At 43.4% G+C, this 24,374-nt stretch overlaps 1 protein-coding gene across 4 annotated transcripts in view; it reads right to left on the minus strand.

Moving 5' to 3' along the window:
* LOC126190869 (homer protein homolog 2) overlaps positions 1 to 24,374 on the minus strand; it is an 864,566-nt gene that overhangs the window by 77,659 nt on the left and 762,533 nt on the right. For 3 of the 4 annotated variants that reach the window (XM_049931464.1, XM_049931465.1, XM_049931467.1), the window contains 3 exons: positions 21,133 to 21,264; positions 2,686 to 2,840; positions 2,318 to 2,585 (listed from right to left, as the gene is read on the minus strand). In XM_049931464.1, the coding sequence (XP_049787421.1) occupies positions 2,318 to 2,585; positions 2,686 to 2,840; positions 21,133 to 21,264 (555 nt within the window). The remainder of the gene's footprint in view (positions 1 to 2,317; positions 2,586 to 2,685; positions 2,841 to 21,132; positions 21,265 to 24,374) is intronic. The other variant, XM_049931466.1, reaches the window with a different exon arrangement.

Below are 24,374 nucleotides of genomic sequence, written 5' to 3' on the forward strand. Positions count from 1 at the left end.
AGCTTATAATGTACACGTATACTGCACCCATCTCACGAACATCTTCCTCCAGTAGGCAGGAATCCCGTGACTGGAATGGCCCGCAGTAACTGCTCATAAGCAACTGAACTGAGCATGCTTGGAGCCAGCTGAAACTTTGTGTGTCATTACAGGAACACCACTCACAAACTGCACAATGTCAGAATGGCTGCCGAAGAGTGACAGACTTGGACAGCAATGTTTCTACCCCAGTTGTGGACCGCATTCCAAGGATGATCTGAGCATGTTACAATGTGCTGCGTGGAGCAATAAGCTACTGACTGTAATCCAGCAGCAAATTCTGATTTCACAGATTTGCAATTTGAGCAACTACCTCCATTTTGGTTATTACTTTCATTTTATTTAACATGAAAGATATTTTTATATAGTTTTATTAGGCTTCATCTTTCATTCCCCATTTCTCTAAAACGCAACCACACATATTATAGAGTACTTAGCACTCTGCAGCTTTAAGATATTTATTAAAAATTTGACATCAATAACATACATGACAAACTGTGTACTATAATAGAAAACAATCAATTTTTGACAAAATAATGTAATTGGATAGGCAAAAAATCTACTCACCGAGTGGCAGCTGAACACACATATAAAAGAAACATATAATTAGGCACGCTTTTGGAACCTGCGGCTCCTCTTTCAGGCAGAAGGGTTAAAGAGGAAGGAAGAGTGGTGAAGGAAAAGGACTGGGGAGGTCTAGGAAAAGAACTGCGGGTCAGGGGAGACTAACTGGATGGGATGAGAAGGGAAGTCTTTCCCCAACAATTAGTCTTTCCTTCTCATCCAGTCTGGTAAGTCTGCCCTGACCCGTGGTTCTGGGTGACTTTTCTGCAATCTACCCCTTTTCCTAGACCTCTCCTGTCTTTTTATTTCATCCCTCTCCCTTCCCCTTTAACCCTTCTTTCTGAAGGAGGAACCACAGGCTCCGAAAGCTTGCCTAATTAAACTCTGTACTACGTTATAGGACATATTTCAGATCCTGTCTTATTAACTGGCAAACATGCCATTATTATAGAACTGGAGAACATTAAATAGACCCTTATTAGTGGTCATACACACACACACACACACACACACACACAAAGTTATTTTGTAGAAATCAATACACATACAGTTGTTTGTTGTTCCTCTGTATCACAAAGCATTCTTAAGCTAAAGCACAATGCCAAATAAATATGAACAGAAATTTCATTTTCTTTAAAAATACTGACTATTAGAAGATATAATCTACAAATATAAATAAAAAAATTAATAGAAAGGTAAGTGACATTCAGTTTTGCTGAAAGTACGTATGTGTACAGTGTATTAAAGCTCAAGTTAAAAAGCTGTAACAACTGAATAATAATACATTTGCTGCTGTTTGCAACAAAAAATAACAACCATACAGCGCGCGCACACACACACACACACACACACACACACACACACACACACACACACACACTCTCTCTCTCTCTCTCTCTCTCTCTCTCTCTATATATATATATATATATATATATATATATATATATATATATATATATATACTAGAAACAGCTACTGCAAATAGCACAGAAAAAGTACACAACAAAGCAGGCCAGAAATTTTTGCAGCAGATGTATAAATTAGTAAAGTGAGAAGAACATACAATCTAATATTTATTGCATGATAAGAATTTCTAGAAATAAAAACCTGCAGCACTATACTACAGTCATACAACCAGAAAGTATGTACACACACAGCTGCTTGACAATGACGGAATGGGGAACCTCGGAAGGCAGACTGGACAAAAAATTGTTGATGTGACAATTACAAAAGAGATCTGCAAAATGAGAAATAATGAGATCTACCAAAGCATAGAGAAAATGTGGGAGTTACTACCAAAGAGGATGTTAGTCTTTTCTGGACAGTTTAACTGAATACCAACAGGCTCAAGAAATTAAAATTACTTCATTCCTTGAAAAGGGCATTAGCGAAAACCAGCTCACAGGTTAAGAGATGTGCAAAATAAGAGCACAAGAGAATTGATATTAAGATGCATAAAGACTTTTAAGAACAAGATACTACATACTGAATTTACAAAGCCAGAGAAACTAAGGAACAGTACATACAGAATTAAGGAAATGTTAACACAGACATTAAAGTAGTAGTAGTACTAGTAGAAGTAATTTTAATAATAATAATAATAACAATGACAAGATGACAGGAAGAAGAAGAAGAAGAAGAAGAAGAAGAATTGAAGCAGTATTTGGGTGAGCACAGTTGGCCAGCAGGAAGAAGAGAGGTAGCAGGCGCTGACCTGCAGGGCGCCGCCGCCCCCCGGCAGGGACTGGGTGCGCTGGTGGCTCTTGGTGTCGCCCACCTGGTTCTGGTTCTGGTTCTGGTTGTGACTCTGGTTATGGCTCTGGTTGTGGCCACTGTTCACCGGTCCGGACGAGGGCGCCGCAGCCACTACTGCACTTGGCGGTGCTGCAACCGCCATGGAGTTGACTGTGGATCCGGACCCAGGGTTGGAGGAGGCCGGCGGTTCCAGCAGCGGGCCGTCCCCAATAGGGTGAGCGTGGGACCTGCAGCCGTGTTAAGGAATGGGCTCCAGTCACATTCCACAGCTCACATTACTCTAACATGGAGAGCACACTGCTTCACCTGACAACTAGTGTTACGCACCCGGCAGCAGCGGAGGCTGTGGCACAGGCCCTGGCAGTGACGGGGGACGCGTTGGCAGAGGTGACAGGTGTCGCACCTGTTGCAGCACCATTGGCCAGAGCTTTGGTTGCTGCCAGACGAGTCGCATCTTTCACCTCCTGAAACTTCTCGATGAACTGAAAAATAAAGTGTCGACACAATCACAAACCTTCCAATGCCTAGCTTTGTAATTAGAAAAATTACATGTATCATCAGGATTCAGTTCCCAATTTGAAAGGGTGACAGTTTAAAAGAGCTATTACTTGATCCAAATTTAAATGAGGTAAGGATGTGAGGTTTCTTTCAAATACTGCCCAATAGATAATTGTTCAAGACAATTTTATTTGAAGTGAAGGAAAAGGAATAGCGTTCAGCAGAGCTGGAAGTTATTATTATTATTATTATTATTATTATTAAGAGCTGGAAGTTATTATTATTATTATTATTATTATTATTTGTTTTAATTTAAGAGGACCACATTTTATCTTCATAAGATGGGAACCAATACATAAATGATATACCTAATTTATAAACTTTTATACACTCACCCACTCCCACTCCCACTCCCCCCACCCTCCCCCACTCAAAAGCTTTGCTAACTGTGAGCGTAAGAACAGAAATGTGTGTATATTCATTCAGAAGTCTCCAAAACATTGAAGTAGACTAATCTTCCACCATTGTCCATATTACTGCGAAAATGAGATAAAAAGATATTAAGAGGAGAACAAAGGAAATCTTTGTGTTTACCAGAAACAGGGAAGACCTAAACCAACTACAGAGGCCAAGGCAGTGCCATTTCAGATGCCAGCATCGAAACTACATTCGCATCCACTTCAGAAGTGGGCACAGTCCTCTGTACACCTTGCAGTGGGAGTAGTTTCTGTCCACCACTGCCCTATTCACTGCTGGTTTCTGTCATTGCAAGCCTGCAAGAAAACAAGCCAGTACATTCGTCCATCAGGAAGCACGTATGTCATTTTGTCTCCAGAGCCTCCCAGCTGTCAAGAGATTTATGGGTCTTGGTAGCACAGCCTGACACGAGGACAAGAACCCAGTGACACTTGCAGTATTACATTATTGTCACAGCATATAGGGTATGGATAACCTCGACTGTTCAGAGGTGGAAGACTGCAGCTGAAATGAGAAAACTGATGACTAGAGCGGAATATACTCACGTTTTAGAAGAACATATGCTGCCAACTGTTCCATTTCTTTACCCAGCAGAAAAGCTGTCATAGGTGCTATTGAAAGTTTCCATACTTTTGCCTGAGGCTTCAATGAACCCTCAGTTCCTAGGTTTACACAAGAGATTGCTTCCTTTGAGAGACGTGGATTCCGGGACTTTGCTTTGGCAGTTGACAACTGATATTTCAATTTTCCCTCCACATTTGAAATCTAATTGGTTCCAATAATTGGTTTCAGAGATGTGTGTCTTTCTGGAGATCTCATAATGTCATGTAACATATTTTAAAAAATGCTGCTGTTGCATTTACTCTACGACCGTTGTTGATGCTTTCTAGTGTGCAGCACATACTTGGCCTATCCATGGCTGCCCTCTGAAACTCCATCTTTTGGTGCAGGTAGAGAAATCCGTAGCACGGCTTATCATAGAACTGACAAGGTTTTAGGCTTAGATATTATACTCAGATCAGATGAACGGATCCCATCACTCATCAAAAATGTTGTTTCACGTTGCCATCTATCTTGAGAACCCACGAGTGATGCTAGCGGTCTTCCACCTCTTTGACCAGTTTCGACAAAGTCAGTATTAGTACCAGTTCACAGGGACAGACGTCACTGACACCACTGAAAGCACTGACAGCTGACAGCAACCTGTGCTTTGAACTGCTACTGGGATGACCTCCTTCAACTGACAGAAGATTCCTCCTGGGATACACACTGAGTTATATATTGCCTAATCACTCTGATGACGCTTTGTGGTGTCGTCCGTCTCCCCCCTGCCATATCGGTATCCGAGATGGCTGCCGAGAGAGAACACAGGTATATTTCTCCACAAAAAGTTCTTATTTAAGAGTAAATAATGTTAAATTCAAATTTATTTTGTTTTGTATACTTGCTGTAGAGCCTGTTCTTGTTACACAAGTGAATATTCAGATTGTCTACTGCTATTTTTCTTAAAAATAACTTGTAATTTGAAATCCCAACAGACACGAAGTAGGATGAATTTTTTGCGTGACAAACATTGAAAATTGTACTTATGTTCCCTTAATACTACAAATATTAATTAAAACAAGGTAGCTACCAGTTTCAGTATCTTTTATTCTCGCCATAAAAGTTTCCAAGTTATACTTTTCAACACATTTCATACTGTTTACCAGTTAGATGAACGCGACCTAGGCCTAAACTTTCTGAATTCAAAAGTTTAAAAATCTTGGTACCACGAATTCCCTAAACACACATTCTTTGTAATTATATCTCTGAACCAGTACACAAATAGCACGCATACAACCAATCTCAAGTGCTTGACAAACTTGATGCTTTCTTTAAAGTTAAACTTAGTTGTTCTTTTGAAGCTGACATGAGTGGTAAATGTGTGAGCTAGTGTAGGGCAGTGAGTAGTGGGATTGTTGCCTATCTTGTAGGATATACTTTTACTGGGCGGGTGAAGAGGGGGGGGGGGATGATGCAGCAGAGGACATATGGAAAACAGAAGAGGCGCTCTCCTGGAACTGCAGTGTATGCAGTAGGAACATTTTGATTGAGGAATAGGAAAGGAAACTATGCCCTTCAGGTACAGTTGTAGGAAGTAAGGCAGGAATTTAACAGGATCAAAGGAAAGAGAGGGGAGGAGAGTGGTTGGGAACTGGCAGTTGGTAGAAAGATATGGTAAAGATTAGATTAGATTTACTTTCATTCCAATTGATCCGTAGTGAGGAGGTCCTCCAGGATGTGGAACATGTCAGAAAAACAACAATACATGACAAATATTTGCAACTAAAACAAATAAGCTAATGTACCATTCCACAGGTCCCAAGTGGAATGATCGTCATTTTTTAATGAACACTAAGAGTCATTTTACAAATACTAATGCACTGAATTTAAAATAAAAAAGTTTTTTATTTATTTATAAGGTAATAAACATGTAATACAACTACTGTAATACTTATTTACAATAAACACATTACTGCACTGAAATGGTGCAGAAGTTAGATTATACTTACACACACACACACACACACACACACACACACACACACACACACACACACACACACGAATTTTCAGTGAACACATTACTGCACTGAAATTGTGCAGAAGTGATGTTGTATTTATATACAAATCAGTTGGTTTTACTAAGAAAATTCATCAATGGAGTAGAAGGAGTTGGCCACCAATAAATCCTTTAGGCTTCTCTTAAACTGAATTTCATTGGTTGTTAAGCTTTTTATGGCTGCTGGCAAGTTATTGAAAATGTGTGTTCCTGAATAATGCACACCCTTTTGTACAAGACTAAGTGACTTTAAATCCTTGTGAAGATTATTCTTATTTCTAGTATTGATTCCATGAATTGAGCTGTTGGTTTGAAAAAGTGATATATTTTTAATGACAAATTTCATTAAGGAATAAATATATTGGGAAGCTGTAGTTAGTATCCCTAGTTCCCTAAACAGGCTTCTGCAGGATATTCTTGAGTTCACACCACATATAATTCTTACTGCACGTTTTTGTGCCCGGAAAACTTTAGCTTGGCTTGATGAATTACCCCAAAAAATAATCCCATATGACATTATGGAATGAAAGTAAGCATAGTACGCCAGCTTTTTCATTTTTGTATCCCCTATGTCTGACAAAATTCGCATTGCAAACAGAGATTTGTTAAGACGCTTCAGCAGTTCTGTTGTGTGCTCCTCCCAGTTGAATTTATTATCAAGCTGTAATCCCAAGAATTTAACACTGTCCACTTCTTCTATCTTCTTGTCATCGTATGTTAGACATATACTCTTGGGACACCCCTTACAAGTTCTGAACTTCATGTAGTGTGTTTTTTCAAAGTTTAGTGACAAAGAACAACATCTGATAATTTTATTACCAACACAAAAACAGGTGTATCTATCATGGCCAAAGTTACGTGCAGAAGAGCTGCAGGTGGCTGTGCAGATCCCCCCCCCCCCCCCCCCCGTCTTCCTGTATTGGAGAGAATTGACTTGACCAATTCTCAATAAAATATTTTTTTTTTCTTTTTTCTCCTATTGAGAGGCCAAGTAGCTTGGACACTGGACAGCCGTCACAGTATCACGCCTTCAGCGTGGGATATTAATGTGTTTGGGTTCTCACAGTCAGGACTGATGAACAACGGATGCCTTCAGTGAACTTTGTTCAACTGCCTCCGCCAACCAGGTGGCGCGGGATGAATTACGTGTTGCTCTTGGCGCGGACGCGCAAGTAACTGCGCAAAAGCTCAGCTCTCTATTGCCCGTCGGCACTAGTCCTGTTAACACATTCCTGTTCCACTCTCCTGTGCCATGGCAGATTTTCGTGAGCTGCACTTCGAGTTCCCTCGGTTGCCTCGCCCCTTCACTAAGCACCAACGTGTATCCACATTCAGCACAAAACCTCTTCTGGGGTAAGTTTCTTGCGGCAAATACATTGTTAATTTGATCACCTAACTCTAGATCCCCACACCCTCTCCACTCATGTCCACCTGAATATCATGTCCACCTGAATAATCTGGTGTCAAAGTGGGATACATCTCAGCATCCGGTCCGGAGTAGTGCTCCTTTTGCAGTCGGCTGCCAGCAGTAACTCGCGTGTTAACGATGGACGCGCGCACGGCAAAACTTTTTGGTGCGGCCTCTGGCTCAGGGTAAAGCCGTCGGCACACGGACCGTGCTGTCGAACGTCAACGTTGAGCGCGCCGAGTTCAACGTGCTGCTGAACGCTCAGAAACGAGGCGACTCGTGCGCACAGTAAGTGGGCCCCAATGTGGTAAGCGCGATCGCAACGCGCTCCAGGGGCAGTTGTCGGCTGCATCTGGCTCGTAGATCACACTGTTTACGAAGTGGACGGGCGTAAAATTCCCGTATTAGCTCTAATAAAATGCACTTTTCTCCCTTGTCCATATGTTAGTCTTGTTGTTCTGTCTAAGGCAAAAAGGGAAGTACCATGTCCAGTCAGTAAGGAAAGTTGTGAAAGTTCCATTACAAACAGCGCGCTACAAACTTAACAGTAGTTCACACCAGATAAAAATTAATTCATCGTTCTCACTTTTTAGTAAAATCCTAAGGTCATTCTTGTTTGATCAGTTCCCACTTAGTAGCAGAATCTCTAAATGTGAATTACAAAACTCAAAAAACAGCAAAATATCTTACTGCAAGTAGTGCAAGGTGGCCTGTAACATAAAGCCAATCGAACAAGGTGAAGGGAATCGAACAAGGTGAAGGGAATCGAATGAACTCGAATATTATAGTATGCACTTAAATTTAACTAATAAGAAAGAATTCAGAACCTTTAAAAAGCGAATATTAGAAGAAAAAATATATCGGTTTAGTGGCATGAGAACCACCAACTCTTCATATCCAGAATGAGATTTTCCCTCTGCAGCGGAGTGTGCGCTGATATGAACCTTCCTGGCAGATTAAAACTGTGTGCCCGACCGAGACTCGAACTCGGGACCTTTGCCTTTCGCGGGCAAGTGCTCTACCATCTGAGCTACCGAAGCATGACTCACGCCCGGTACTCACAGCTTTACTTCTGCCAGTATCTCGTCTCCTACCTTCCAAACTTTACAGAAGCTCTCCTGCGAACCTTGCAGAACTAGCACTCCTGAAAGAAAGGATATTGCGGAGACATGGCTTAGCCACAGCCTGGGGGATGTTTCCAGAATGAGATTTTCACTCTGCAGCGGTTTCGCAGGAGAGCTTCTGTAAAGTTTGGAAGGTAGGAGACGAGGTACTGGCAGAAGTAAAGCTGCCAGTACCGGGCGTGAGTCGTGCTTCGGTAGCTCAGATGGTAGAGCACTTGCCCGCGAAAGGCAAAGGTCCCGAGTTCGAGTCTCGGTCGGGCACACAGTTTTAATCTGCCAGGAAGTTTCAACTCTTCATATGTTCGCTTTGCAACCGTAACGCTACTCGCTACACTACCGTGACTGCATGTGGTAAGAGACCGGATCTAGCTTGTTATGGTTTCCTGAAAACTATACTACTAATTGAAATTTAATTATAACAAATTGTACCAACAACAATGCGTTTTTAATGGATCCTCAAGATGCTGCCAATTTCAAATGGCCTACTCTCATAATACTAAAGTTACAATAATTATTTTACCACGGATATGACGTTTGTCATTTTATTACAACGTACCATACAATTAACGGAGGGTTTTCGAGTGCTTCCCAGTTTTCTGGTACTGAGAAACGGTATACGGGCTTCAAGTGGAAGCCAATATGGCGCCTCACAATTCTGCACCGAACAGAAATGGCGTGCATGTGTCTTAGTTGGCGTCCTGCCAACTCATCGGTCAACGTTCAATCGCACGTTCAGAATATCTGACATGTCAGATATTGCTCTGCACGTTCGGAGATACTTCCCTACGTGCTATTCCACGCTATGACTCCAGAAAGTCGGCATGCTCAACGATTGGCTGCACGGTCCGTGTATAGACGGCTTAAGCCAGCCAGCACTGTGAAGCGCGTGAACCCCATTCCTGCTACGCCGCGCATCCCCAGCGTGGAACCTCCGGTGCACATGTGCATGTGTGACTGAACTACGCTGCCGTGCGCGGGCCGCTTCGGTGGCACTATGCCCGCTGCTGTACTCGGCTGTTCTGGCCAGCCGTCTCGTCGCCGCCGGTTGCTGCCCCTCTACCACTCGACGCCCGTTCGACAACTTCTTGCTGTCGCCGTCAGGGCGGTAGGCTCTACAGCTGTGTCATTCTCACCTCACCGCCGCTGTCCACATGTTGCCTGCACCATCACGACGTGCCACAACGCTCAACACAAGTTGGTTGTTTTTTTTTTTTTTTTTGCGACTTCCAACTTCCGAGGTCATCAGTCGTCAACACCACAGTCTTCATGCGAAGCAGTTAATGTGTCGCCAGCTTCTGCTTTTGCATCCTGTCGCCGGTCAATGTGCGAGCCGCCTCGCACCCTGAAAAAGTATGGAGCCTTTGCCAACTAAGATTGTTGTACTTCGTTACGGTATGCTGCAGGGCCATTTGTTGAAACCATGCGTCCAAAAACCCTACCTCGAGGTGAAACCACCTCAGAGAATGAGCATAAAGACATTACTGATTCCTTGCACCAAAGACTTACAGATGCTACGGTCAAACACAAAGAGTTGGAGGAGAAGAATGCTGAACTGCGAAAACCAAGTAGCCCAAGCCACTATGGAAACCCTGATAAAGATGGATTTCAACGTCCAAGCTCCCCTTGCTGAAGCTGGGGGGAGTCTAACGTAGCTCGGCTACTGTCGCGCCTACCCCCTCTACTACTGCCAGTAGTTTTTCCGTTACTGCATTCCCTCTTTCTCAGGAAAGCCCACTGATAATGTGGAAACCACTTTGCAAAATGACGGTGATGCGGGTCGAATTTACGCCTGGCCCGACACTTTTCTGTAGAATGTGGCACGACTGAAATTCGCTGAAGATACAAATGTCAGATTTGAAACCCTGGCAAAAGACCTTCTGACAGTCGTAGCGTTAGTTACTGTTGTGACAAACTGTCCAGCCACAGCCAAAAGAAAGGGCAAGTTTTTAACCAATTTGCCGGCCGCATTAGAATCGTCTCATTCAAAAGTTATACCCATCACTGGGACACGAACCGCAATGACAACCTTCTTGAAGAAGCTGAGGTGCGTGCAATTGATGTCTTTATCCGCAGCATCAATCTGCAACACGGAGAAGTACTTAAGGTCGCCTCTCGCATCCCTGCGTGAAGCAACCGGACACTTTGTTGCCGCTCTAGCACGCAACAGTGAGCCGCGCTGCGTGTTCATCAATGAACCTGAGTGCGGCTGATGCAAACGCGCCGGTCATACGGCTGACTCGTGTGTTACCTTACTCTCCCCACTGCCGACGCTTCGGACACTTAGGAATGCACTGCCCACAGAACTGAAACACATCAGTTAACTCCCTACAGTAGACCTCCTTATTAACGGACGCACAACCTGAGATATTTGATACTGTTTACATAACATTATGTCTTATTTTGACACGTCTAACACAGAGCAGAAGCTCTCTAGATCGACCCCCATGTTAGGAACAGTTCCTATCTTCGCCCATTTCCTCTCGGCCTGCTTTAATCGATGTAATGACTACTGTACCTGACTCTTTATGAATTTATTATAAATTACACCTATATAATTACACTATTAGTGATTCAATATATACAATGAAGCTACTAATCTTCCGAATCGCATATGCAAACACACTATAACTTGTACTACTTTGTTTAACCTCGATGCTGAGATACATGTCCTACAGAAGTCATGGCGAAATTATCAGGTCATCCAATCACATGCTGACAGAGTCTGCAATTCCACAAGGCACATTTCAATGTGAAAGTTACGGAATTTGCCACTGGATTTAGTATTACCTGCTTAACGAATGGACCTGCAGAGAGTTGATACCACACTCGTAACAGATAGAGGCCAGTTCTGACACATTTTGGTGGCTCAGTTCCTTACGCCGCCACAGGGACAAGGTCACAGATGTCAGTTCTGCCAGATACCGATGGATGACTGCCGCTGGCTGCTACCGTGTTAATTTGAGTCTGCCGCTATTTAATTCAGACCCTAGTGCTGAGCTACCCACGCTATTCTTTATTTCTTCTTTTGCTGATGGAGGATAGTCCCTTGTTAAACTCTCCCACCAACACTGGTACTCTATCTCCTCTGTTCCAGCCAATATCACTGAGCGATCTCGTTTCCCTTCCTACCACGTCGACCAGGCTCTTTCTATAAAACACTGTCGTGAGAATGGACACTCTCCGAATACGCAATTGATGCCAAGTTATGCTCTTGGTCCTGTACCATCACCAACTAGATAATTCCGATCCACCCCCATTAAGCTGTTATAGTCTTGAGACCCTGCCAAGATATAAGCAAACCCGTTCGCCTTGACTAGGATGTTGATTGTTGGAATCCCATCATAAGGTATATACAACATATATGATGAACTTGTAAACCTCATGTTATACATCGATGTGTTGAGCTTCAGGAGAATGTCCTTCACATGAATTGATGACTTCGATTTATACCACAACGCTGAGCCCTATAATTTGCACTCTTTTTCTGTCGCCAGCTTGTTGTTGAGAGCTACTTCTGTCGCACTCGCTTCCCTACACAAAATCTTTGATCCCTCACCAGCGTTCACCTGTCGGGAATAGGACCCAACACCTAGGGAAGCCACCGTCATTCCTTCCTATTTCATGCATTTCCTGTAGCCCAAGGAACACACTATCGGGCATTTCGCAAATGCTCCGCAAAAACAAGTTTACATCCTCATACAATTTTCCTAAACTCTTGCCAACCCAATGCCGATACAGCAAGCCTACGTAGTGCGCAGTACAAGGATTGCTTGCGAAACTATTGTTTGGATGAAAAATCACCAACCCCAAGCCTATCCGGAGATTATCCTCTCTGTTTATTTCCACGAGTTTGCACACGCAAACTTCTGGCCACGTCCCAGGTTTGCTAGCGAATCAGTTAGCCCAACTTCCAAATAAAAGTTGTGGAAATTATCATTTTATAAATACTAAATTACTAACCAGCGACAGTAGAAACGAATTATATCTGTTCCCTTTGTGGTTTTGCTTCATGATCGCATTTTACACCTCCAGCCACAAGTGCTGGTCGTGGTTTCCCGCGAGAATCAGAATTTACTACCTACGCCTTTTTCAGCCCTGTAATAGCGGTGTTCTCTTACAGTCCCTACTTCACGAAAGAAAATGCTTGATCTGACACTCATCAGCAGTAATTGGGTCGTCAGTCCCTGTATGCTGAGGGCTCTGTCACCGACCTTTAGTGATGAGTGGTTGTGCATTAGTATCATCGTTGTCTGCCGAACCCTGTCTATTAGAATCTAATCCTTCAGCATACTTCAAGCTGCGAACTGAACCAGTTTATTAGCATCCTTATATCGTTTCTGTCATTAAACTGAGCGATATGCATTTCCGACTTCATCTTTTGGTTGTGAATTTGGACTTTTAGGTAGTCGAGTTACCGTCGCCGCTGTGATCACACGACCTGTCTGCGAACTCGAGTGCTGCACTGCATACCCTTCTGTTATCTACCGTGTGGATCTCTACTTCCTACCTGGTGTAACAAGATGAGGTGTGGCATTATACCCCTTTGTGTAACCACCGTTGTTGGATTGCCGTCATTTCACATTCAACCATCTCGAGTTGCTTAAACGTGTGAACAATCTATTGCATACGCCGCATCAGGCTATAACATTTACAGAACGCAAGCTGTTACCATTTTACAATGAAGAGGCTAAATTACAACATGTAACAGAGGAATTAATGAAATGTGAACACGCTTTAGTTAGCACTAAGCAACCTCATGCTCTCGTTGCCTGAGAGATGTAATCAATATAGTTAATAAAGTCGGTGAATAATTATGCAACATCGCTGATGGCGTAAAGCGAACGTGGTTTAATGCAAGAGGATATATACTAAAAACTGTATCTGCAATATTCGACCACACTGATGCAAACCGTTGGAACACTTTCATGCATCGTGCACTGCCCTTTCAAATAATAATCATGGTATGCTCACCTGCCAATATGTGCGACTTAAACATTTAGAAGACACCTGCTCGCCACCACCAAACTTATTCGAATACTCACCATTGCATTAACTCAACAGTATGAGAAACTTAAAAATGCTGATACCCAATATCTCCAATCAATACATGAAAATTTATCCATTCCTGCCACACACTGAAGTGATAAGAACAATGCAAATCTTCCTCCGCAGTACTCAAACAGCTCACACGTAAACGCCTTACGTACCACCGTCCATCTACGCTTACTACATAAACTCAGATCCGCCCTCTTGCCTGTTGATTGTTCATGGGTGTATTAAACAATATCTCCACTTGATTTGTGGCATCTTTGAAACGATTTACCCCGCACTGGAGAAGACAGATTTGATAAATTCTTAAGAAACCGACATTTTTCTTTTTTCCCCTACTGAGACGCGGCAGCTAGCTTGGACGCTGGTCAGGCCGCCACGATATCACGCATTCAGCGCGGGGTTCCGACGTATCACGGTTCTCACAGTAAGCGGTGCTAAACAAGGGACGGATTCAGTGAACTTTGTTCAACCTCCTCAGCCAATGGGGTGGCGCGGGAGAAATCATTTGTTGCCTCGGGCGACGGGCGCGGACGCGCAAGGAACTGTGCTGAAGTTCAGCTCTTTCTTGCCCATCGGCGCTTGTCCTGTTAACACGCTCCTGTACCGCTCACCTATGCCATGACAGATTTTCGTGAGCTACACCTGGGGTTTTCTTGGTGGTCTCTCCCCTTCTCTAGCAACGTATACCCGCTTTCAGCATTTTTTTTTTTTTTTTTTTTTTTTTTTTTTTTACAGCGAACACCTTGTTCATTTGATCACGTAACTACTGAAGCCCACTCCTCCGCTCGTGCCTGCCTGAAAAAAGTGTTAAGAAGAAGAAAGTGCAGCTGCTAGGTACTGGGCGAGGGCGAGGTGTAGGCCACCAATTACAAGAAAGCTCAGGGGCACCAATGTAAACCTTGTTGAGCTGTTCCAGTGGTGCGATCGGACACACCTCCATAGCGCTGTGAGGCGGATAAATGTGGGCCTAGAGACGGCACTGATGGCAGCCATGACAGACTACCTGTCCCATCCTCGTCATACTAGACCCGTGTGCGATACCAAGACATGTCCAGTATCTTTGTAAAAGGATCTACGGATGAATAAAACAAAGAAAAACAACATGCTGCTATTACATCACCCCACGATTTCCACGTAACGCAGTTCGTTTGGTCTTCCGTTATTAACTTCCTCAAAATTTTTTGCTATTCTGGTTCTCGAAGTTGTTATGCATTATCTTGTCATTTGGGTGATTTTCTGTTCCACCATCACATTTCATATACAATCAAACGAAACAAAAACATTAGATATGAAACGCGTACGTTTCATAGGCAGCGATGGCGAGCCATGACGATCTCTGACCAGAGAGCATGTAGTCAGTTCAGTTGCGAAAGAGTAATAGCGCGCGAGAGTACAGTGCAGTTGCATGTTGGTAGTCGGTAGTTGCAGTTGCGAGTTAGCTGTTGTGTGAGGAGTCGGCGGGCGCCGACATGGCACTCTGGTCGAGATTCAGGACGAGATATATTGTTAAATAAGGTAATGAAGCAGCTTTGCGCTCAGCTAATAATGTATTGTAATGGATCTTAAGTGAAATTAATTTGTTCAAGAATCGCCCCAATAATAATTTTGTTTTCAAACCAAGCATTTTAACAAAACAAACATTTTATTGAAAGAAAATTTCCTTTGCTTTTCCTCCAAGAATCAGTTTATCACGCTGGTTATTGCACAGGGCCTAAGGTTAGCGCAGCTGGCCTTATAAGATTTATCATGTTTAGCATAACGTTAATTTTGTGGGGACTTAACATCTTTGCACACTTTTATTATCATTGACTTTTATTACTGTGGGAAGCTAACATATGGGATTATTTGCATTTTTTTTTTATTCAATTCATATCATTTAAAAAAAATTACGGGGAGGTTACACTAATTAAATATAACTGGAACCTAGTGTAAGCTCCCCGTAATTTTTTTTAAATGATATGAATTGAATAAAAAAAAATGCAAATAATCCCATATGTTAGCTTGCCACAGTAATAAAAGTCAATGATAATAAAAGTGTGCAAAGATGTTAAGTCCCCACAAAATTAACGTTATGCTAAACATGATAAATCTTATAAGGCCAGCTGCGCTAACCTTAGGCCCTGTGCAATAACCAGCGCGATAAACTGATTCTTGGAGGAAAAGCAAAGGAAATTTTCTTTCAATAAAATGTTTGTTTTGTTAAAATGCTTGGTTTGAAAACAAAATTATTATTGGGGCGATTCTTGAACAAATTAATTTCACTTAAGATCCATTACAATACATTATTAGCTGAGCGCAAAGCTGCTTCATTACCTTATTTAACAATATATCTCGTCCTGAATCTCGACCAGAGTGCCATGTCGGCGCCCGCCGACTCCTCACACAACAGCTAACTCGCAACTGCAACTACCGACTACCCACATGCAACTGCACTGTACTCTCGCGCGCTATTACTCTTTCGCAACTGAACTGACTACATGCTCTCTGGTCAGAGATTGTCATGGCTCGCCATCGCTGCCTATGAAACGTACGCGTTTCAGATATAACAACTTAATTCTGTTCTGACTCACAAAAATGAGAGCATTGGTTCTTACAAAGCATGTTAATAAAAAGGCTTTACTTCTGTTAGCCGACTCTCTCTCTCTCTCTCTCTCTCTCTCTCTCTCTCTCTAATTCGTTAAATTAAAATGTTCAGCGGTCTTAGCCGACACGCGAGCGCAAAAATTTCACATTCTGCCATCACGAAAAGAATCTTAGTTTGTATACGTTGAGTGCAGAGGAGAAGACTGCCGACGGCTGTGAAACCTTTCAAACAAGAAACACAATGAATCTGGTTCAGGACTAAAGGTAGCTTGGTCACGCACATACTACCCTCGTCTATGTAAGCAAGGCACAGAGACTATGAAACATCGTAGAATGTTTAGCAGCAAGGAAGGACCGACAAGATACAGACCGCAGTTGTCAGAAGACAAACTCTGCGAGCGGACACACAGTAGGAATCCCAGGCAATTGTCAGCGCACAATCGTGATATGGAAACTTGAGATTGCGCTGTGGGACAGAAAGTAACTGGTTTTGCACAGTACTGGGAGTACGACTGATTCAGCGTCGTTATCATATATCGTGGTCGTACCAACTCGGCCCACACCCTCGAATGAACGCGCCTGGTCCGTGGTAAGGAGGCGAGTAGAAGAGCAACCGACAACTTGTTCCCAGCTCCAGCAGTTCAACGAGGGACTCGTCGAGAGCTCTCAGAACAAAACTTGTCTTGAAAGACAAGCAGTTAGTTTGCCCAACTCCCACTCCCCTTCCCCCCTCCCCCTCCGTTTTTGAGAGACAGAGTGAGAGATAAAGAGAGAGGGATATCAGAAATCTAATCTGACGGGTAATTCTTGTTACCTATCCGCCTTTCTTTAAGCTTCAGACACACATCGGATTGTCACTTGTATGTAGGTATCGCACAGTATTAACTCGTCTTTCAGTATGAGTTTACTTCGTGTTAGAGATGCTTCAAGGCATCAGAAATCAAATTTGCGTAAGGGTTAGACCGAAAAAGTGTATGGATTAATAATTACGATAGCGAGACATAATCACTAAATACAATCAATTATACCGTAATTTCGATTTAAAAAGTGTGGAGAAACAGATTGTATCTGCGATGCCACACAGATGCTAAAAACAAAACAATGAACGTTGTTACATTTACGGAAGACAGTCGTTAGAAGACAAGTCGCTTTAGTACAGCTCATTTGCAACACAAAACTGGACGGAAGTGTAGCTAAACGTATTGCAAGACACATCCTCTATTGCCTGTTGTGTGTGTAGAATCACTTGTGCTGACTCAGCAGTCGAGCTGCCACCCTGCCCTGTCTGCATGCAGATATCTATGCAGCTGTTACCAGGACTCCTCTCCGCAGTCATTCCCATAAGGAACGTAATACAGCACACGCCCCTCAATGACGGCATTCGTCTCATGAGTGTACCAGTGCGCGTGTAAACTGCTTTAATCAAAGCTTGAATAGAAGAAGGATGAGTCCTCATACTCATCCTTCTCCACTGTCCATAATACAACAGCAACAACAACAACAATAACTGCCAGTGTTGAAGCGCCTCAAAGTCGACCCGGACTGTACACTGATACATTCCATCTTCTCTTAGAACTCATCCTGTTGCTGCTGCTGCTGTTGTTGTTACAGCAGAAATAGTACCCGCCAGTGGATCATTTTTATAGGGATATTGGACATGACATGGTATTACAATTTAAGAACAACAAAGTAAAAATAATTCATACATAAAGGCATTTACATATTTTCAAGTCTAGCTGGACGCGGCCTTATAGTGGGAGCAATCCCAGCAGTTGTCTGAAATAATTTAGGGAAACCACGGAAAACCTAAATCGGGATTATCGTCAAATGCTTGTGCACTTCATGTTTGGTAGCAGAACGAGTTCTGCATCTTCTGTATCAATAATTCTGTGCGTGGTAGTTATCGAGTTATTTCGTATAACACCTATTTTCGAAATATTTTTTGTCTGTATCGATGTTTCTGTTACGTCAGTTTGTAGTATTGCTTGTGTAGAATGTTTTATCTATCATGGAAATTCTTTGACTACGTATTCATACGAATGTAACCCCAAAAGTAAGGTCTCCTAATTTTTTTTATAAGTACGTAGACCTGTTTATTTCTACAATGGTTTACATCAGTTTACAGCTTGAACATTTAGCTATTTTTCGACATAATCACCATTTCTGTCGATGCATTTTTGTAGACGCTGTGGCAGTTTTTGTATGCCCATGCCATACCATCTCGCCGCCATGCTGTTCAGAAAGTTATGGACCTGTTCTTTCACCTCGTCGTCGGAGCTGAATCGCTGGGACCACAATTAACGCTGACAGGTACTGTAAGACTCTGAAAAAAACTCAAACGGGCAATTCAGAACATGACAAGAGGAATGTTGAGCAAGGGCGTACGCATTCTCCAAGACAACGCTCGCCCACACATCGCTCGGCAAACCGTTGCTCTCCTACAACAGTTTCAGTGGAATATAATCACCCACCCACCCTATAGTCCTGACTTGGCGCCCAGTGACTATCATCTGTTCCCTAGGTAAAAAGAACACTTGGCTGGAACGTGATTCTGCTCCGACGACGAGGTGAAACAACAGGTTCATAACTTTCTGAACAGCATGGCGGTGAGCTGGTATGACATGGGCATACAAAAACTGCCACAGTGTCTACAAAAATAGCTAAATGTTCAAGCTGTAAACTGATGTACACCATTGTAGAAATAAACAGGTCTATGTAATTATAAAAAAATAGGCTACCTTACTTTTGGGATTACCCTCGTAATTCAGTTATGTGAATTTTTGAACGATGGTGTTTAAATTATGCTGTTGGATTTAAATAACTAATGGAAGATTGTTATGTAATGTACTGTAAATGACTTGGTCTATAGTTAGGGAATATAGTATTGAATGTAAAAGATGTGGGGAACCCCGCAGCTAGGGAAGTAGCCTGGTGGAGTGGAAAAGGTGTGCTTGGCGCGCGAGTGGCAACTCGTCTTTAGTGACGGGTAAGGAGTCTAGGCTGAGCAGTGCTGTGGCTAACACCTCGCTAGCAGTAGCGGATCACTGTGGCTCATATTCCTGGAGTTTTGAGGCCAGAAGAGCTTAAGGGCAGTATTTATGGGCCTCGGATGCTGCATTTGGCGATACCATTATCACAGCATGGTTTTTGGCCCTACAAAAATAATTCCGACGCTAAGAAGGTATGTAACAGGGCGAGGCCAAGAGTACTGCTATGACTGCATCGCCACCTGTTTAAGAGCCACTGCAAATTGCGCCACTAGTGCCACCAGCCTTCCACTACACTGTTTATATTTGACACTGTAAACGGACCAGGTATTTGTGAAATTTGGTTGATTTTATAATAATAATTGTGGTGTTGCAAAAAAACTCTTACCTTAACATGTGATTAGCCCAAATCACAAACGTGGACAGGAATCCTATCTTGAGCAGTTCAAAAGACTGCTTATGAAAGCACATTTGTTATTTAAAGAGTTATAGTTTGTTGTGCTTTAATTAATTAATAATTAACGATAAAAATACTTACCATTTATAAACATACTGGTGTAGTTTTGTTAATGAGCATGGTTTTTAAAATCATGAAAGTTTAAGGGTCCTCATGTACTAGGCTAGTCAGTTAATGAAGCAATACACAGGCTCCTTCAGAGCCAGTGTAGTTAGATATGCATTCTGTTTAGTTGCTTCAAACCGAGTTTAAGAAAGAACTATTTACTGTGTTATCTATTCTAACGCAAGTTCGTTAATGCACAGGCATAGAGACCCTGTACTAAGCAATGAGGATGTAGTTTATGATCATTAGCAGACCCCCTGATTTACATTCAGAATCATTTCAAACTTTACACTGTTCAGTACTGCTACTAGTTTCATGTGTGTCGGTAAATGATTTTATAAACTGTTGTACCTAGTTTATTTAAGGTACATGTTGTTGAGAGGCGTATGTTACCGTTTACTATCACATTGGCCATTTGTTTGTAAGTAGCACGTTTATCTGCGAGGTTAAGTTACTGTGTTGTTGTTGTGGTCTTCAGTCCTGGGACTGGTTTGATGCAGCTCTCCATGCTACTCTATCCTGTGCAACCTTCTTCATCTCCCAGTACTTACTGCAACCTACATCCTTCTGAATCTGTTTAGTGTATTCATCTCTTGGTCTCCCTCTGCGATTTTTACCCTCCACGCCGCCCTCCAGTACTAAATTGGTGATCCCTCGATGCCTCAGAACATGTCCTACCAACCGATCCCTTCTTCTAGTCAAGTTGTGCCACAAACTCCTCTTCTCCCCAATTCTATTCAATACAGATATAGCCGGCCGAAGTGGCCGAGCGGTTAAAGGCGCTACAGTCTGGAACCGCACGACTGCTACGGTCGCAGGTTCGAATCCTGCCTCGGGCATGGATGAGTGTGCTGTCCTTAGGTTAGTTAGGTTTAAGTAGTTCTAAGTTCTAGGGGACTTATGACCACAGCAGTTGAGTCCCATAGTGCTCAGAGCCATTTGAACCATTTGAATACAGATATAAGGTGTGTGTGAGTGTGTGTGTGTGTGTGTGTGTGTGTGTGTGTGTGTGTGTGTGTGTGTGTGAAGGAAGGTTAAATTAGCCTTAGCACTGCCTTCCGCTTTATCATTCTGCTTGACACAAGAATGCCTAATAAGGCTGGCGATTGGTTTTAATATGTACTGTTACAATTTGCTTTTGTGTTGGGAGAACGTCTGTTCATGACCCACCGTCTACTGTTGATTATAATCTACTGGAGTGTTTCGGAAATGAATCCCAGTTTGACTGTTCTGTTTCCATTAGGTTATCTCACGGTCACAACTACATAAAAATTCCTCCAACACGTATAGCGTTAGCATCGACTGCCGTTTAAGGCGACCTGTGTCACCGTTGCAGCACCACCCATGTGAGTTAGCACAGCTAAGAAGCAGTCCTAAGCCCAGGTTGGCACTCTGTTTTTATTTACGTTTCTAAGGCAAAATTACAAAGAAACACCGAGAACAAATGTTTCATCTTGGCTCCTCTACTCTTGTCGGCTCACCTTGTTGAGCTCCGCCTCGGACGAGAAGCCCAGGCCGTAGACAGTGTTGGCGCGCACGTCCGACCACTGCCCGAACTTCTGCGACGTCTTGGTGAACGTCATGTTGGGCGTGATGGTGCTGTTGATCACCGCCTGTAACAAAGCCAAACACTCAATAGTCCCATCCTTTTTCTGCATACTATGCGAGCGTACCTCGGCCCTTACGCAAGGTTGCGAAATGTGGTGCATTCACGGCGGAGCACCGCCATATCTTTCTGGTGTTGTAAGATGATATGTTGTGTGCAAATATGTTCCAAGACAGATGGGTCCAAACTCCGAGGCCACATCCCCTAGATCCCACGTACTTTTTTGCGCGCGATCATCTCAAAAGTGAAGTGTACAGCGCTCACATTTATAAGGTTAGAAGACTGGAATAGCGAATTGCACAGTCTCGAGGAAATTTACGAAATGTCCAGGGGTGTTTGAAAGAATTCGTAACCCACTGCAGAGACGAGCACAGTATTGCATCCAGACGTGAGGACGACACGTGAAACACACGTTTCAACAGGCACGACTGGTTAATAAATTTTTACATATTTGAGCCCGGTTTGTAAGCGTATTGTCATATCGCTGGCTTAGTTGTGGAGTATCTTTGCGGGCAGTCGCGTCTGTAGAGAGTCGAGCGCGGGACACGGAACTGTTATGTTGTGTAGGGTGTAGCTCTGCATGTGAGAGGCATTGTTAGCATGGAAGTTGAAGTGTTGCTACAAGTGCTATTACAGTAAAGTGATAAAATAAGTAAATGATACTGAGGAAAGTGCGCCAAGAAGTAATTTAAAAATGAGCAGTGCTGCTGATAACGTATTTGTGTATCCTCTCGTTGCGTGTCGTACCGTTCTGTATCAAACATCCGCGCCGTGTTCGGTCTCCCAGAATGAACTGATGTAAACCAGTAGAAATTAGTTACCATAAAAGAGTGCAGTCAAGTGACAGTGTCTTGTAGCGAGCGTGAGAACGTGCGTTCGACCATCACGTTTCCGCATTATCAACAATCAGCCGCGCCGTGACGGTTACGCGCACGATGGTACAGGTGAGAGCTAAGAACTGAAAAATTAACTTTACGAACAGTTTTATATCATTACTAGTGTCAAGGAGGACTGGTACCAAATATTTGTGTATGCGTGACGAGTGTAAGAACTTTCGTGCGATCATTCGGCTTCCGCATCATCAACAATCACCCGCGTCGTGTCGGTTACGCGTACGCTCGCCTGAGTGATGTTGTTGACTGGTAATCATCTATTAATTGGGATAAACACTTATGAATTACAATGTAAACAGTGCAACCTGCGATTTCCTTTAATCGTCTCAGAATATAGTTGTTCATGACAGACGTCGAACAGGGTTGTGTTTCAACGTTGAGTGGCTCCCTAAACCCGTTTGCATAGTTCGATAGATAATTTCAGGCAAGCCAGCAGCAGGGTGGAGCAGTATAATATTATCGCAAACTTTCACCTGTGTCAGTTTTGTCTACTAATTATGCGTGTACCATGTATGCAAATTTTGCACTTAGGTGTTTCTGGCGCCCTATCAGCTGGCGCCCCAAGCATCCGCTTGTGTCGCTTGAGCCTTAAACAGGCCCTACTTACACTGTATTACAGTACCAATTTTATTCCATGTAAAAATTTCGTGGAAGGTTCAATAACCTCCCACTGACACGAAAATATCTCGCAATGTATGCAAAAGGCAAGGGATAACTAAATTAAAGACATACACACGATCTATTCAAAATGTGACCGCCGCCTATGTTCGACTTCAGCGTGCAATATCCAGTTACAGACGGAAGATGGCGGCACTAGCAGTGGAGGATATACACTACTGGCCATTAAAAATGATTGGCTTTTCAGAGCATTCACACAAGGTTGGCGCCGATGGCGACACCTACAACGTGCTGACATGAGGAAAGTTTGCAACCGATTTCTCATACACAAACAGCAGCTGACCGGCGTTGCCTGGTGAAACGATGTCGTGATGCCTCGTCTAAGGAGGAGAAACGCGTACCATCACGTTTCCGACTTTGATAAAGGTCGGATTGTAGCCTATCGCGATTGCGGTTTATCGTATCGCGACATTGCTGCTCGCGCTGGTCGACATCCAATGACTGTTAGCAGAATATGGAATCGGCGGGTTCAGGAGGGCAATACGGAACGCCGTGCTGGATCCCAACGTATCACTAGCAGTCGAGATGACAGGCATCTTATCCGCATGGCTGTAACGGATCGTGCAGCCACGTCTCGATCCCTGAGTCAACAGATGGAGACGTTTGCAAGACAACAACCATCTGCACGAACACTTCGACTACGTTTGCAGCAGCATGGACTATCAGCTCTGAGACCACGGCTGCGGTTACCCTTGACGCTGCATCAGACAGGATCGCCTGCTTGACGCTGCATCAGACAGGATCGCCTGCGATGGTGTACTCAACGACGAACCTGGGTGCACGAATGGCAAAACGTCATTTTTTCGGATGAATCCAGGTTCTGTTTACAGAATCATGATGGTCGCATCCGTGTTTGGCGACATCGCGGTGAACGCACAATGGAAGCGTGTATTCGTCATCGCCATACAGGCGTATCACCCGGCGTGATGGTATAGGGTGCCATTGGTTACACGTCTCGGCCACCTCTAGTTCGCATTGACGGCACTTTGAACAGTGGACGTAACATTTTAGATGTGTTACGACCCGTGGCTCTACCCTCCATTCGATCCCTGCGAAACCCTACATTTCAGCAGGATAATGCACTACCGCATGTTGGAGGTCTTGTACGGGCCTTTCTGGATACAGAAAATGTTCGACTGCTGCCCTGGCCAGCACATTCTCCAGATCTCTCACCAATTGAAAACGTCCGGTCAAAGGTGGCCGAGCGACTGGCTCGTCACAATACGTCAGTCACTACTCTCGATGAACTGTGGTATCGTGTTGAAGCTGCATGGGCAGCTGTACCTGTACACGCCATCCAACCTCTGACTTAATGCCGAGGCGTATCAAGGCCGTTATTACGGCCAGAGGTGGTTGTTCTGGGTACTGCTTTCTCAGGATCTATGCATCCAAATTGGGTGAAAATGTAATCACATCTCAGTTTTAGTATAATATATTTGTCCAATGAGTACCCGTTGATCATCTGCATTTCTTCTTGGTGTAGCAATTTTAATGGTCAGTAGTGTATCAAGCGTGCAGGGAGGGGGGGGGGGGAGGGGGGACGAAA

The sequence above is a fragment of the Schistocerca cancellata genome, chromosome 6, assembly GCF_023864275.1.
Source record: "Schistocerca cancellata isolate TAMUIC-IGC-003103 chromosome 6, iqSchCanc2.1, whole genome shotgun sequence".
NCBI lineage: Eukaryota > Metazoa > Arthropoda > Insecta > Orthoptera > Acrididae > Schistocerca > Schistocerca cancellata.